Source organism: Elgaria multicarinata, chromosome 5 (assembly GCF_023053635.1).
Source record: "Elgaria multicarinata webbii isolate HBS135686 ecotype San Diego chromosome 5, rElgMul1.1.pri, whole genome shotgun sequence".
In the NCBI taxonomy this organism is placed as follows: Eukaryota; Metazoa; Chordata; class Lepidosauria; order Squamata; family Anguidae; genus Elgaria; species Elgaria multicarinata.
The window spans coordinates 55,396,666-55,412,017 of NC_086175.1; the positions used below are offsets into that span (position 1 = coordinate 55,396,666).

A 15,352-nucleotide genomic window follows, 5' to 3' on the forward strand; every position below is an offset into this window, starting at 1 on the left:
ACATTAGGGATGTACAGGAATTGTCTTTCTTTTTGCAAATCATGTGAACCTGTCCCATTCACGATCTCAAATGCAAACATGAGCAGGCGCAATTTTTTTTCAAGAAAGGTTTGGAAATTCATGAATTTGCAATTATGTTTTTAAAAATGTGTATTTTTTTTTTAAAAAAAAGCAGACTTTGAAATGTACATTTGAAAAAAAAACACATTTTCATGCATTGGTCAATGAGGGAAAGTGCACTTTTGAAAAATACTCACAGAAATGCATACCTTTTCCACACAAATGAGCTGAAAAACAGGTCAAAAATTAGAGTGACCCCAAACAAGCTTTAAAGTGATCCTTGGGGTCTTAGGCAAATTTGAAAATCACTGGTTCTCCCATCCCTACTCCACATTGATCCACTTCATGCTTAACTTGCCAAGATGACTCTGATTTTCCATAAATATGAATACATACTTGTGAAATAGCAGAATGCTGTGAAAGGGATTGCCTTGTGCTAAATTCTTTTCAGGTATAGTTTCCTACTCTTTGTAGCTACTTTTTATAGTCATCATGTAACATCCTTTCCGGGCTTCTTTGGGCAGAATTGAGGGAGGAAGCAGCCTTCATTTGCCCACAGGAATATACCATAAAGTGCTAGCAGAGAGAAAAAAAGTTGAACTGGGGTGGGGGAGGGGGAGTGTTCCAGGGCACCTCTCCCAAATTTCAAGTCAAAAAAACTTTCAGCTCAGCACTAGTTTCAACAGCACCTGGCTGAAAACTACAAGCCCTAGTGCTGTGTTATCCCATTCCCTAACTCAGATGTTATTGGTAATGTTCATCAGGGATCAGCTGCCTGGTATGCCCTGGCTTGATGCTTCAGACTGTCCTGAATCACAGCCTTCCCATGTTTATTATGGGACATGTGTTTTCTAAGAGCTATTTCATAGCCTGTAGATACTGCTTTCAATGTAGGGCCAGCCCTACTACTAGGCAAGGTGAAGCAGTTGTCTCAGGCAGCAAATACTGGTGTTGGAGGAGAAAACTGTGTGCCACAAGGCCTGCCTCACACTCCTTTAGCTTCCCTCTTGCCTTCAGGTGTGGTGGAGGATGCTTCCTCATTGTCAGCGTTGAAGACAGATTCAACTGACACAGTCCAGTCAGCTGTGGTATATGGACTGAGAGAAAGTGCCATCTTGTTCTTTACCAGCAAATTTTTTTTTGCTAGCCCTGTTTAATATTTTGCACTAAGCACTTTAACAGTGTGCATTATGGGAGCATATTTAACACCTAAAGGCGGATTAAAATTACTGCGTGTAAATGTTTGTTCTATCCTCACAGCTTGACATTCTTTCCCATCAGTTTAGTCTGGACAAAGCTCCTGTGATAGCCTGAGGAACAAACATTTTTGCCATATCAGACTGATTTATCTTGCTAGAATTCCTGTCCCCAAGGTGAAAATAAGTGATTTGAGGTAGGGGGAAGAAATGGGAACGTGTTGAACCCTGGTTTCAGTGTCTTGAATTGTGACATCCCAAGCTGGGTTGCCTGTGTTTGGTCGCTGGAATGTGTGGAGTCTGATGTATTGGATATGCTGGATGAATGCATTCAAGCCCCCTCCCTACCAATTGAGCTTCATGCCGGTGGTCCCTTGGTTTTTCAAAGCCGGAACAACTCTCTGTTGAGTAGTAAGAACATTTCATTTCTATAGGCAGGCTTCAAAGCGGGGGGCAGCAAGCAGATGTTCTGATTTGCAGAGCAGTCATCCTTGGCTTGAAAACCTCCACAGACTCTTTATTAAAACACTGGGAGCTTGTCTTACTGATTGTTGAGAGGAAATTTGTTGGGAATTGGGTGTTTCCTGTTAGCTGACCACGTCAGCTAAATTACAGTATGTCCTTTATAACGCCATGCTCCGGGGAAATGGATCAGCAAGAAGCCGATTAACAAAACCTTGATGTGTGGACATCTGGGCAAAACTAACCCAAACGTGTTATCCATAGGAAAGACAGAAGCTGCAATTCTCTTTTATTTGTGTGGTTTCTAGCTTGCTAGGAAACTGTAGCTTAAAGTCACATAAGAACCCCGTATTGATGGCAGCGCCTTGGCACCGGGAGGCCTCGGGCTCCCACACTCACACTCCTTCCTGGCACCTGCACCAGAAGGTGCGCGAGTGTGGAGTTGCCGCCACCGAGCACCGGGAAGGGGGGAGGAATGGGGCAGCGAGAGGGGCAGGAAGACAGGGATGTGGACCACCTCTCCTCCCTCTGACCTCCCACTCGCTGCCCCCGTTCCTCCCCCCCCCCAGTTTTTGTTTATCTATAGATGCAAAGGATCACATCTATAGATTAAAAAAAGGGTGTGTGGAAGGAACTGGGCAGCGATAAGGAAGTCAGAGGGAGGAGAGCCAGTTCGCCTCCATGTCTTCCTCCCCCTCTCGCTGCCCCGTTTCTCTCCCCCCTTTTTTGTAATCTATAGATGCGATCCTTCAAAGAATTGCATCTATAGATAAGATTTTTTTAAAAAAAAACAGGGTGGGGCAGCAAGAGGGAGGTCAGAGAGAGGGTCCCTCTCTTCCTCCTCCTTTGGCTGTTCCATTTCTCTCCCTCTCTCACACATACACACACACTTATTTATTTATTTATTTATTTTTATCTATAGATGTGAAAGGTCGCATCTATAGATTTAAAAAAAATTAAAGGGAAGGGAAGGAACGGGGCAGACAGAGAGAGAGGAAGAAAGGGACTCGCAGCACCCAAACCTGCCTTCCTCCAGCCGATGGTGACCAATCAGCAGTCACCATTGGCTGTGGCACGCCTTTGTGTCCAAAAACGTTGGGGTAAGGGCCCGACGTTTTTGGAGCGGCGTTTTGCCCCTGGATGGCTTCAGGATGGCGGCAGCATCATATAGATGTCCTGCCCCCACTCCGAATCCACCCTGGGACAAAGTCAAGACAGGCCCAAGACTGAATGCAGTGATAATGTGTACCAACAAAACCTGTTTCTATCCAGTGTGATAGTTTGGTGGGAAAATCAAGTTACCTTTTTTTGTTTCTATCATACTCGGTTTGGGAGAAATTCACCAACACAGTATGTTAGACTGACATTCTCAAAGACGTTTCCTTTTAGCAGTATATGTGGACTGGCACTGGGCTAGTTCCCCACCATCACCACCCCAGTCTGTTTATTTTCAACCATTCATTGAGGAGAGGGATAAAAGTAATTGCACCTGAAAATTGTGGGAAGCGATGAGAATTTAGAGAAACGTCTCACTGTGCAGGGCTTCACTGCTTACCTTACTGTATGGAGGTGGCTCTGAACAGTTTGTGTGTGCTCTTTGTTTTACAATTTTCCCCCATTCTGTCCTTGCAGCCTCTCCTCCTGCAGGGCTTTCTGCTGAAGCTGCACAGTATAAAAGTTGGGAACTTACCCGACATTTTTCTTCAAAGCGAGGTCACCACGGCCCTTCTGCCATCTGCCGTTACTCCAGGGTCGAGCCAGGGGTGGATGGCAACCCCTGATTGGTTGTCAGAAGCCAGGCAGCAGGCAGGGTTGTGTTAATTAACTTCTCTGCTGCTGAGTTAATTCACCCCAATGTATATCTGAAACTGCTGACATCTTGTCCAGGCCCGAGGGTCACACAAATAGTCACTTTCCTTTTTAATAGTACTGAGGAAGAAAATATTCACTATCACCTATGTCTTCACTGTACAGAGCCTTGGCTCTACCAAGGTACCTAGAGGTATCTGTGCATAGAATAATGCATTCACTTGTTGGCCATGTTCAGAAGACACCTTAAACCATGGTTTTAACCATGGTGGTTAAAGCCATGGTTTAAGGCATCTTCTGAATGGGGCCAATATCTCCAAAAAATATCACCAATTTGGCCATTAATAGCAATAAGACCGTTGGAATTTAAGTTAAATGGGGCATGTTTTGTGCTTCATTGTGGTTTTCTTCCCCCAGTTATTCATGAAAATTCTGTGAAAGAGATTCCCAGAATCTCTGGTGCTGCCAAAGAGAAGCTTAAGAAACTGCTTGTGAACAAGAACAGTGTGAAAAAGCATGAAGACCTAAAAAATGCAATCCCTGAGCCTCCTGTGACTCCAGCTTCTAAGGCTCATGTAAGGCCATTGGACTATGAAGATGGTGAGTACACAGAGGGGGGCTATGCTGAACAGGAGGAAAGCACTGAAGATGTCAGAAGATATGGAAAAACAGAAGAGAAAGGAGACGTGAAAGAAGAAGGAGAAAGGGAACACCTGGAAAACCAGACTGGTCATGAAAAAAAACTCAGAGGAGATGTATTTTGTAAGTTTCTCTTTTATTTCTTCCCCCCCCCTCATCATGTAATATTACTCAGAATTTAGGAGCATTTATGCAATAATAAGTTAATGGCAAGAATTTTTGTGGGTTCTGTTATGTGAATCTACCTGAAAATCAATATAATGATAAATAAGTAGATGTTTAGCATTTATATAGCACTTTGGGGGGTTGCACTCTACACTACCCACCCCCATCCAAACAGAAGATCTGGATAGGGGCATTGGAAGATAAGGATGGGCTGTGCAGACTACATAGTTGACTGCCAGGTGTAAACATGGAACTATCCTTGGAAGAAACATATTTGCACTCAGAACATTTCCTACGCTTGTTTGAAAGCATTACATCCACGGCCATGAGAAGCTGCCATAAAAGCACATCCTTAAATCCTTAGGATTTCAAGTTCCCATTTTATTCATGAACTTTTTATCTGAACCTTGTTTGGCATAGAATCAGCTGTTCCATGTTTGTGAGGGTCGAACTGTTTTTCTTTATGTCTGTGCTAATTATATTTCTTTTGCTTGAAAACAGCCAAATGCCCACCTCGCTATAACAAAGCACAATCTGGATAAATTAGATTGTTTGAATCATGGTCTTTAAAAACCTTTTAGCATATTTAGTGCTTTGGAGCACAGTTAGCTTAAACAAATAAAGAAACAGTTTACAGTATATGCCTTCATAGTTTTAAAAGAATTGTTGTTTAACTTTGCAAGGATAAACTCAATGGGAAGTCATTATCTTCATTTAATAATTCCTACTGATCTCTCAGTGATTGCAATATGTTTCTTTATTGACATATGCTGGACCAGGGGAGGCAGGATTTGAGAACTTTTACTATTGGATGAGTTGTCCAACACAATGTCAGGCAGATCTGAGGCATCACATAGTGTGTCTAAACACTATGGTTTAGTGTTACACGCACAAGTCTTATGCTCCCACACACATTCCTACCCTCTCCTACTAATCACAAGGTAGAGATTGGAAGCTTTCTCTTATGCTTACATGTAAATTTAGGGGACTCCGGTTTAAAGTTTAAACTGTGGTTTGTATCAATAAACCAGGATCAAGCCATGGTTTATGATCCTGGTTTGTTCAGTAACCATAGTTTTAAACCATGTGGAGGCAGCCTATGGTCCATGGGCTACATGCACCTACCCTGGCATTTTTGCAGCCCACTCTCCACTGCCACCTCTATTGCTGCCAAAACTGCCACAATGGTGGCAGTAGTGGGGAAGCAGATATTTTTGCTTTCCCACAATATGCATGCTCCCCAAGCACCTTGTTTTAAAGGGGGGGGGATGCTGCTTTTTTGCTGCTGCAATTGCCACATCATTGGTTACCATCATCACTACATTGATGTATTTCTCTAAATAAAACTCATACCGAAAATAGTCTCTTTACAATAGTACTTGATACATGAGGTTCAACTGATTGCATTTTTAATTATTTCTATGTGATCTCCCCCACCCCAAATGATTCACTGATTAGGATATTGTGTGTTGAAATGCTGCTTTATTGTTCCTATATCATATTCTATTGAAGTGTCTAATTTATATTTATTTACCTGCTGAAATGCCAGAGTGTTAAAAAGTAATTTGACCAAAGCCTTTCCAGATGTTGCTCTAACGTTTTATTCTGTGTTGTTTGTCATCCCAATCTCATGGTCTCTCAGATGTCTCGCCAAAATGGCCTCTTCTCTAGCTGATGCCAAGAATCTATAGAAATAAGCTGCAGGGGGAGCAGGGGTGGGTGGGAGGAATCACCACCAATGGTGATTCATAATAACTATGAGGATCACTTACACAGTTGATCAGAACTTTGACTTCACCCTCAGATATGACCTGCATGCAAATACTGCAAGTAACACTGCCAGTAGGCCTTGAAACTTTCTCTCTCTCTCTCTCTCTCTCTCTCTCTCTCTCTCTCTCTCTCACACACACACACACACACACACACACACACACACACACCTACTTCATGGTATTGTATGCAAAACACAACTATGGTGTTGCGTTTTGCAAACAAGTAGTGGCTGGTAGCCACTGTGTTTGGTGGAGCAGAGGGCAGGACACAAGAGCCAAGTGGCCATGAGAGGTGGAGAGAAGGAATCCACAGACTCCCAAGCAGAGATTCAATCTAATATTAAATTCATTCCAATAGAATGAATTTAAATGGTTCCCCACCAAACAGAGATGCAATTTGACATTAAATTCCTTCTTTCCTGGCCTACAGCTGCAGCATAACAGCATAAGCAAGCAGAAGGGAAGAAGCTGACACATCACAGACTCACAGAGGGGTTAGTAGGGGTGGTACCCCTGCCTTCTGATTTGTACCACTACTGCATACAAGACTAGGGGTCACCTTCTCCCTCCTTCTCCCCACTTCCCTCAAGTGCTACAATTTCATAAGTAACATATGGGTTCTCAGCAAACCCTTAATTGCAAGTATGTTCCATTTTAGAGTCATAGCTCATTTCCCAATGATTCACACAGATATATGCAATAAATGCATTTTAGAGCTCTTACACATTTTCTTTGTTGCCTTGCTTCTAATTCAAGGTCTAAGTCTTCTAAGTCTGAGTGATTTAAAACATGATCTTAGTGACTTGAATCTTGCAATAGTACTAGAGGAGATAAGCTTTTGACAATATATTATGTATAGTGTTTCTCACGTTATCTTTCCTATGATCCATTGAGTATATTTAACTGCCTTGAAGGCCTCTTGTGTCTTTATACATCGGTATATCTTTTCAGAAGGTTTAAAGGGCATTGGAACGTGATTTTTTTAGTAATGTCTGTCAAAGGTATCACATAAGGTTTCCAAAAAGACCTGTTTTCAGTTTTACAAAGTGCTAAAGAACATCCTGATGTACCAAATTATCTCTGTGAACCTTAATGCATGATTATATGAGTATAGCTTATTGCGGAATCAAAGCTTAGATTAATTTGTACCAAACTTCCATCTGTTTGTCACATCCATGCATGTGTAGGTAATAACCCAAAGCGTGGTCTGCATGGTGCCATTATATTGCTGAACCTAACTGGGGTGTGAGATCATCTGGGAACCATTTATAAGCTACTCTGAGCATTTTGGAGGAAGAGATGGTATAAATGAGATGCATAAGTAAATAATAAGAAATAAAATAAACACTGGGCTCCTAGAGTCTAGGAAGCAGGTTACACAGTCCACTAGAGCCTCCATACAGTCATATCCATCATCTGCCCTTGGATACTGGATGTACACACATCTGGGGTCATGTGGAAGACTATCTAGTGAACTAGAATATATGTACACACAAGTACATAGAAGTGCCATGACTGACAGGATTGGTTATGCCTCCTCAGTGTGGCAATTGAGTATAGTGTTTTGTACAATGCATCTTCCATACACATGTGGCCTTGCACACACAAAGAGTTCTTGAGTGATCATGTGGAAGCCACAGCCAACTCTTAAATTGGCCCTAAGATTTAAAAAGAAAAAAAATTATGGAATGTGAGGAGAATCAATCTCCTTGATCTCTCCGTAAACCATAATAATGGTTGCAGATTTGGCTTGTATTTCTTTGTTTCCTGAATCATTTGCCTGAAATAATACCAAGTGAAATATATCACAAAGGTTTATATTACCCACAACAATATTTGAAAGCAAATAAAAACACATAAGAGGCACTGCATAAAAATAAGTTGAAACAGAACAGCAAGCACAGGGCATTTATGAAATAACTAACATCTTCGGAGCTGGTGCCTGAACTCAAGTTAGCCTTTTAGCTTAGCCCTGTGTTAGGCTGCTAGGATGTAAGGTTGTTTTAAGGCCCGTTTTGGAAATACCTTATTTTATACCTCCTCCTTGCAAATATTGATTAACCAAATTATATTATTATTTATTTTCTCTATCCCACAAAATATATACTTTAATCATTAGCATGAAAAATGTAACACTTTGGTGCTGTATTTGAATACAGATACAGGTTTGCTACATATCAGCTAATAATGTTATTTGGAAATAATGTAGTCATGTGTTAGTTTGGGACAATTTTTTAAAAAATGGTTTGTTACATTGTGAAACCTTAACAATGATTCATCTTGGTTTGGTTTTTTTTGGGGTGGGGTGGGGGGGATAAAGTGTGGGGAGCTAACAATGTATTTCTTGTTCAATTAGCTAAGGAAGCTGCTGCCTTTGGTCCTCTTCCAGACGAAAGGAAAATTCCATTTCCAAAAGGAGACCTGGAAGGTAGGCGCATTTTAAATCATAATAGTAGTTTTCATCTAGTAGTTGCGTCTTTTCATGGCATTGGGCAGACAGAATTCAGCTAAGCTAGTTATGTTCTAGTAAGGTTTTGTTTGAATCTGTTGATAAAACCTCATCTTATTGGGCTTTTTCACAGGGCTAGAGTCATGCCTGTCCCTCCTTCAGTTTTATCACCATTAGTCACACTCAGGATACCCATTGACTCCACTAAAACGTAGGGCCTAAATAAATCTTCTCATGCTTCTCTCTAGCCAGTGTTCCACTTGGGTGTTTGGTTCTAATTTACCCCATTTACCATTTCATATTTGACTTAGCTGAATTGCATTGTGCTGTTTTCAACCCAACTCCACAGTTTATCAAGACATATTCCTTAAATTATAAGATGGGGTACATTGCCACACCAAGATTCTTAAAAGGTTTTCATGTCCTCCTTTCTAAGACCATATCCAGGCAGCATCCCTCTCTACTGTTTTTGTGCTGTTTTATGTAACCTAATAATAGGCCAAAAATGGATGACAAGAAAACAGTGGTGCCTTCAGGGTAGGACTTTGGAGCAGAAGTCTAGGGCAGAAGGACCCCAAATTTTAGATCAGAGGTGGCCCTTTAGATCAAGAACCTGTGGCCCTTCAGATGTTGCTGGACTACAATTCCCACCAGTCCCAGCCAGGATCACTAATGGTCAGAGATGATAGGAGATGTAATCCAGCAACATCAGGAAGGCCACAGGTTTCCCACCCTTGGATTGTCATTCTTATTTGGAATTTTACAACCACCACTTAGTTAAAAAAAAAAACAGGTTTGTGCTTTACATGTTGTAATGCAGCATCTTGTCTTTCCTTGGTCTGAACCCTCAACTCCTATTTCTGGACCTCACCTTAGTGGACTGCAGCTTCGGTCGAGGGTCTTGTGCCTGGCAGCAAGATGCCAATGACGACTTCGAGTGGAATCCTGCAGATCACGATAATGGTAATTTAACGATGTCCTGATTGCAAAGAGCCCCATATGTGACCAGAAGAAGAAGCAACTCTGCTCACTGGGCTAGGGTGGGAATGGGGAAGTCCACAGACACAATGCTCATTCTCAGCCCAATAAACTTAAAAGACCATTTAGATCATATGGGGAACAGTTTTTGCAGTGGGGGTCAAATGACCCTACCCACCCACCCAATGCTTTGTGGGCCAGAGGATGTTGGGGATGACCACGCCCCCTCCCCAACATCAGGGGTCTGGCCATGACCTCTGATGACATCTGGTGCCCATCTAAAGTGCTGGCAGGAGCTCCATCAGCCGGGTTGGCTGGAAACGCAGCTGGCACTTTGGCCAGGGACCGACTTCATTGTTTGCAGCTGGAGGAAGCTCGCATGCAGCAAAGCCTCCCCAGCTGAGTTTGTTCCATCTGAACCAGATCACTCCATGTTCAGTTCTGGTAAACAGACCAAAAGCCAATATATACATTATGCAGAAAGGAGTGGACGACAAAAGCAGAATTCTAGACTGCCCCACTTCAAACTAAAGATGGGAGGAGGATGGGTTTTAAAATGTTCTCTCATATGGAAAGCTCCTAGGCACTTCAGGAAGAAGACTGCCTTTTCCCTTATGAGCTGATTTACCACACGGAGGATTTGTTTTTCTTTGTATGGGAGAGCATTAAAAATAATGACACTATCTCTTTCCCCCCTAAATGTAAATATGTAAGTATTTTAAGAGTGAATAATCAAGATTATTCCCTTGAGTTATCAATTAATTAACATGGGGAAACTACCCCTTTCCTGCAGGGGTTGGCCTTCAGCCTTTCATTTTATTTTCCACCTCAGTTTCCAATTAATATAATGGTGTTTTATACTTTTGTGGGGCTGAGTTGGCACACTCCAATGTCCTATAGAAATAGAAAGCATGGAATATACAAACTCTGTCACTGAATCATGGGCCTTCCACTATACCAGTGATTGATAACTTGTGACCAAACATATTTTGACCTACAAGTCCCATAATCCCCCACCACTGGCTATGCTGGCTATGGCTGATGGGAGTTGTAGGCCAAAACATCTGGCCGCTGGGGAACATGTTGCACACCCCTGTCCTGTGGCAAGTTACTATAATATGCAGGATGAATAAAAATTAACGTTCTTTTTCTCTCTTCCTAAATCCCCATATATAACTTTAGGTGATGGATATTACATGACAGTACCAGCCTTCATAGGGCACAAGAAGGATGTTGGTCGTTTGAAACTTCTTCTCACTGACCTCAAGCCAAAGAGCATATATTGTTTGATTTTTAGTTACCGACTTGCAGGAGAAAGGGTAGGAAAATTACGAGTAACCCTAGGCAGCACCGGTAGTAGTCCTTCCTGGGAACAGAATATGGGAGATAATGAATGGTGGAGGACTGGACAAATTGAAGTACGCATGGCAGATGAAACAACAATGAATGTAAGTCAAAAGCTAAAACCCACACTGCAATTAATGAGAGCCAAACTAAATGCTTTTCGTGCAGATTACTAGCCATGATGACTGTATGGGACTTCTAGGCGCAGAAACAGTATGCTACTGAATAATAGTTGCTGGGGAGTATCAGTGGGAGAACGGTGTTGCCTTCAAACCCTTCTCATGGGGTACCCAGAGACATTTTCTTTGCCATGGTAGGAAGCTCAGTGCTGGACTAAATGGACCTTTGGTCTGATCCAGCAGGGCTCTTCTTATATTCTGTACAATGGACCTGGTTGCTGTATAATGGTTTTGAGGCTTCAAGGATAAGTGAGTCCTTGAAAATTCAGAATAGCTACTCAGAATGTAATGAAATTTGGTAGCTAGTATGTTAGGATCACAGCCCATAAAATGATGCAGAGGCAGGAAGGATTCATGGGTCCTGCCACACTTGGAACCTTTACCCCTCATGCCCACATTTCTGCCAGGGACTGGCAGTAGTGTAGTGATAAATGTTGAATGCAGGTGCTTATCATGACCATGGGAAGAGTCCAAAAATGGAAGCAAATATGTTCATTGGATGTATGAAGAATTCTTTTTCAGGACTGATCTGTGGTCCAGAGCCATACATTTCTAAGCTTGCAATGTGGTTCACACTCCACCTGTCTAAATGCACTAGATAGAATGTGTACATTTGAAATATATTCATGAAAAAAAGTATACATTTGAAAAAATGCCCACAAACACATTTTAATCAATGGGAGAAGAATGTGTGTATTTCAAAGATGCACACAATTGATGCATACATTTGGAAAAAGTTGCATGGATTTTCATGCAAAAAGGGGGGGAAAGCCTGTAATCTGATATGGACTTAAGAACAAAATGCCATGCTGGATCAGACCAAGGTTCCATCTAGTCCAGCACTCTGTTCACACAGTGGCCAACCAGCTGTCAAGCAGGGACCAACAGAGTAGGACATGGTGCAACAACACCCTCCCACCCATGTTCCCCAGCAACTGGTGCATATAGGCTTACTGCCTTGGATACTGGAGGTAGCACATAGCCATCAGGGCTAGTAGCCATGGATAGCCTTCTCCTCCAGGAATTTATCCAACTCTCTTTTAAAGCCATCCAAATTGGTGGCCATCCCTTCATCCCGACTCAAGTTGTATTCATCACTTGAGTCAGAATGATGTTCAAAATGGAATTCAGAGAACTTCAATGAACTAGAGTTTGCTGATTCACACATTCATAATATACATACATAGTCACACACACACACAAAGAGCAGCACTGCATACCAAAATAACCAGTTTCTTAGGATCAGCTGACAGTTATAGAATAGTAGCAGATAAAGAAATTATTATTATTATTATTATTATTATTATTATTATTATTATTATTATTATTGAGCAGTGTAGTTGTAAGCATGTTGTACTTTAGCTGGAGAGACACAAGATTAAATGAAGAGGGAAAGTGAGACACAATATGTCCTCAAACGTCATAAGACCACAAGTGCAAGAAACTTCCAGGAGTTTCTTTTCCCAGAATCAGGGAGAAACATTTTATCTCAAAGTTAACAAGCCAGTTCTATCAGTTTCATCTCCATCAGGAGTAAGTCTTTTGTAAAGCTAATGGGTCTTAAATGCCCATGTTGTAAGGCAACCTGTTAAAACACTTAAAACAAAGAGAGGCATTAAAGTGATAAACTTCCCCTCCCCCTAGTTTTAAGCTGCATAAATAAAAACAGGTATTTTAGGGAACAATCCTATGTCCCCTAGCAAGCATCTTGGGGGACATAGGATTGTTCGGTTTGCTGGCTCCAAGCATGTAGACAGGGCTCCAAGCTGGGAGCCAAGAAACCACACTCCCTTTCCCCTCCTCCTCATAGCTGGTGTGGAGAGAAGTGTGCCAGCTACCTCTCCACGCTTGCAAAATAGAGAATGGAGATGGGGGGAAAGGAAGTGGTCCCAGGGGCAGGGTGGGGAGGAGACTGGGGCAGCTGCATTAGCCTTGTTCAAATGGCCAGCAAGCCTCCTTCCCTCCCTCTCTGAGGCACCAGTGCTAAATGGGGGTGGGGGAAGATCACCTGTCTAGCAGAAATTGCCCGTCTAGCAGATCTGCTCCAGCTCTCCATAGGATTCCCAGTGTTCGAGGCTGACAGGATTGTGCCCTTTATCTATTTATTTGTTTGTTTAAAATATTTACTTAATATATACATCCCCTAAGAAGATTTTAAAGTTGAATAAGTTACCTTGTAGAGAAACAGAGGACAAATTTGCACTGCAGCATATGAACCCGTGAATAGAATACTAATACACAGAACTTTAAAAAAAATAAAATACCATGCTGGTCCATGAGCAAACAAACCCCAAATCCACTGTTAAGCAAGACCTTTATTAGGACCAACCAAAATTACACGAAAACATGCAGGCTTTTGAGTTCTCTGCACCTTTCCTACCGTCTAGTTTGATGAAGAATTCTGGAGAACTCCTAAGTTTGCATATTTTTGTGAAATTTTGGTTGGTTCTAATGAAATTATTGCCCAACTTGGATTTTGGATTCATTACTTTGGGTGCGTTTTAGATTGCATGTTTTATAAAACTGAATGTCTGGATTTTTATTTTTATTTTGTCTTTTGATAGGTCATCAGGAAGGTGAAAAACCCATCCGAAGATTGGGAGAGGGAGGCAAACATTCCAGAGGGGAGGGAGGACATTATGAGATGTCTGGGTGGTTTTTCCATCTTTTTCTTTTTTTTTAACTTTAAAGAAAAGCATATAAAACCTGTGGCTTTAAAAATCTCTTATGAGTGGCCCCGGGAATATTAAGTAGTTAAGTAGTGGTTTCCAGTGACATTGTATAAGGGGTCTGGGGTGGAATATGCCTTCCCCCTTTGCCCATGCTGAGTACAGTAGCAACTTGCCTTTTTAAAATTTAGCTTGTGCTTTTTATATTGTATTTTGTATTTGTGTTTTTAGATTGTTGGTTGTTTTTATGCTCTTCATGATTTTAATTTGTGTGAACCACCCAGAGAGCTTTGGCTGTTGGGTGGTATAAAAATGTAATAAATAAATAAATAAATAAATAAAATATTTTTAAAAAGAGAAAAGAAAAATGGAAAGCTGGCCACCATGTATAGTTTTAAGTATGCCACCCACTCCAAAGTGTTGCAACCTTCATGGGAAGCCCACAAAGACTGCAGAAATTCCCCCACACCTTCACCAGAGGATGATGGTCCAGCAACGGTGGGGAGGGGACATGCACCCAATCCTAACTGTGATAACAGAAGATCCCATTAAAACATCTCAGTACTTAAATTAGAGGAGTATTTATATTATTTTACTGCAAGGGGATTTAATGGATTTAAATACATTTTGGGAAAAATTCTGATAACTATGTGCAGGTAGCAGGACTAATGTGTTTTCTAACTTATGAGCCTCTAGTATCCGTCCACCATTGGCACCTTTTTATTAATACTTTCCTCCCCTCTATTTTATCAGGTCACCTTTGAGGCAGAACGTGGGAGAGGTAAAACTGGAGAAATTGGAGTGGACACTGTTGTACTGTTTTCTAGTCTGTGTCCTGAAGACCACTTGACATTGGATATCTGAGCTTCTTATTTTATTTGCTATAATATTCATTGTTTTACTAATACAGAATTTTGTATCACCCAGCATGACCTTGATAAAATGCAAAGCTATAAATTGCATCTTCAACCTCAGTGCAGCCAGGAAAACGGACAACTCTAAAACATGTGTTAGGTAACCCATTTGTACATTACAAATAAAATAATAGCTGTACTGTATTTTATGATTTGGGTCAGGGCTTATATAATGTGAAAATGTTTGCCTAGCCCTTCTGCGAGGAATGTGCTTTATTTTACATTAAATTCCCTTTAAAGAAAATCCCTATTGTTATTGTGTATTCACCAAATTATCCTAAAGCAATGTCTTTAAAGGATATGTCATGTAACGTTTAGGGCCATCCCACTTGGCATGGCACTATAGATATACCGGTAGATGCCTGGTGACTCCTGCAGTAAGTATGTAAAATGTGAAAGAGAGTTGCATGTTCCCAAACACATGGAAAGCCATGGTAGAGGTGTTATACTCCAGTCCAGAAAGACACCCCAAAACTCCCAAAACCTTATTTATCCAAAACCATTTCAAAAGTTAAACAGAGGCCTAACAGAGTAAAGCCATCACAGATCTCCAAGTCAACTGCCCTGAAGTCTGCTTCTTTCCCAGTTTTCCAGATGAGGATGAGGATGAAAGAACACATTAACTATCAGTAAAGACAGAAGTAAAGCCAGACTGTAAAACAGGGTGGATAACTTTGGGTGGTCTGGTGGCCTATTTCCAGCCACCGTAGTCGTCA

General features: G+C 41.5%; 1 protein-coding gene across 1 annotated transcript in view; it reads left to right on the forward strand.

Annotated features, from left to right (window-relative positions):
* Positions 1-14,744, forward strand: part of EGFL6 (EGF like domain multiple 6) — a 54,207-nt gene extending 39,463 nt beyond the window's left edge. The window contains exons 8-12 of the mRNA XM_063127524.1: positions 3,945-4,289; positions 8,460-8,531; positions 9,429-9,515; positions 10,713-10,978; positions 14,476-14,744. Coding sequence (XP_062983594.1) covers positions 3,945-4,289; positions 8,460-8,531; positions 9,429-9,515; positions 10,713-10,978; positions 14,476-14,586 — 881 coding nt within the window. The 3' untranslated portion in view covers positions 14,587-14,744. The remainder of the gene's footprint in view (positions 1-3,944; positions 4,290-8,459; positions 8,532-9,428; positions 9,516-10,712; positions 10,979-14,475) is intronic.
* The last annotated feature ends 608 nt before the right edge of the window (positions 14,745-15,352 follow it).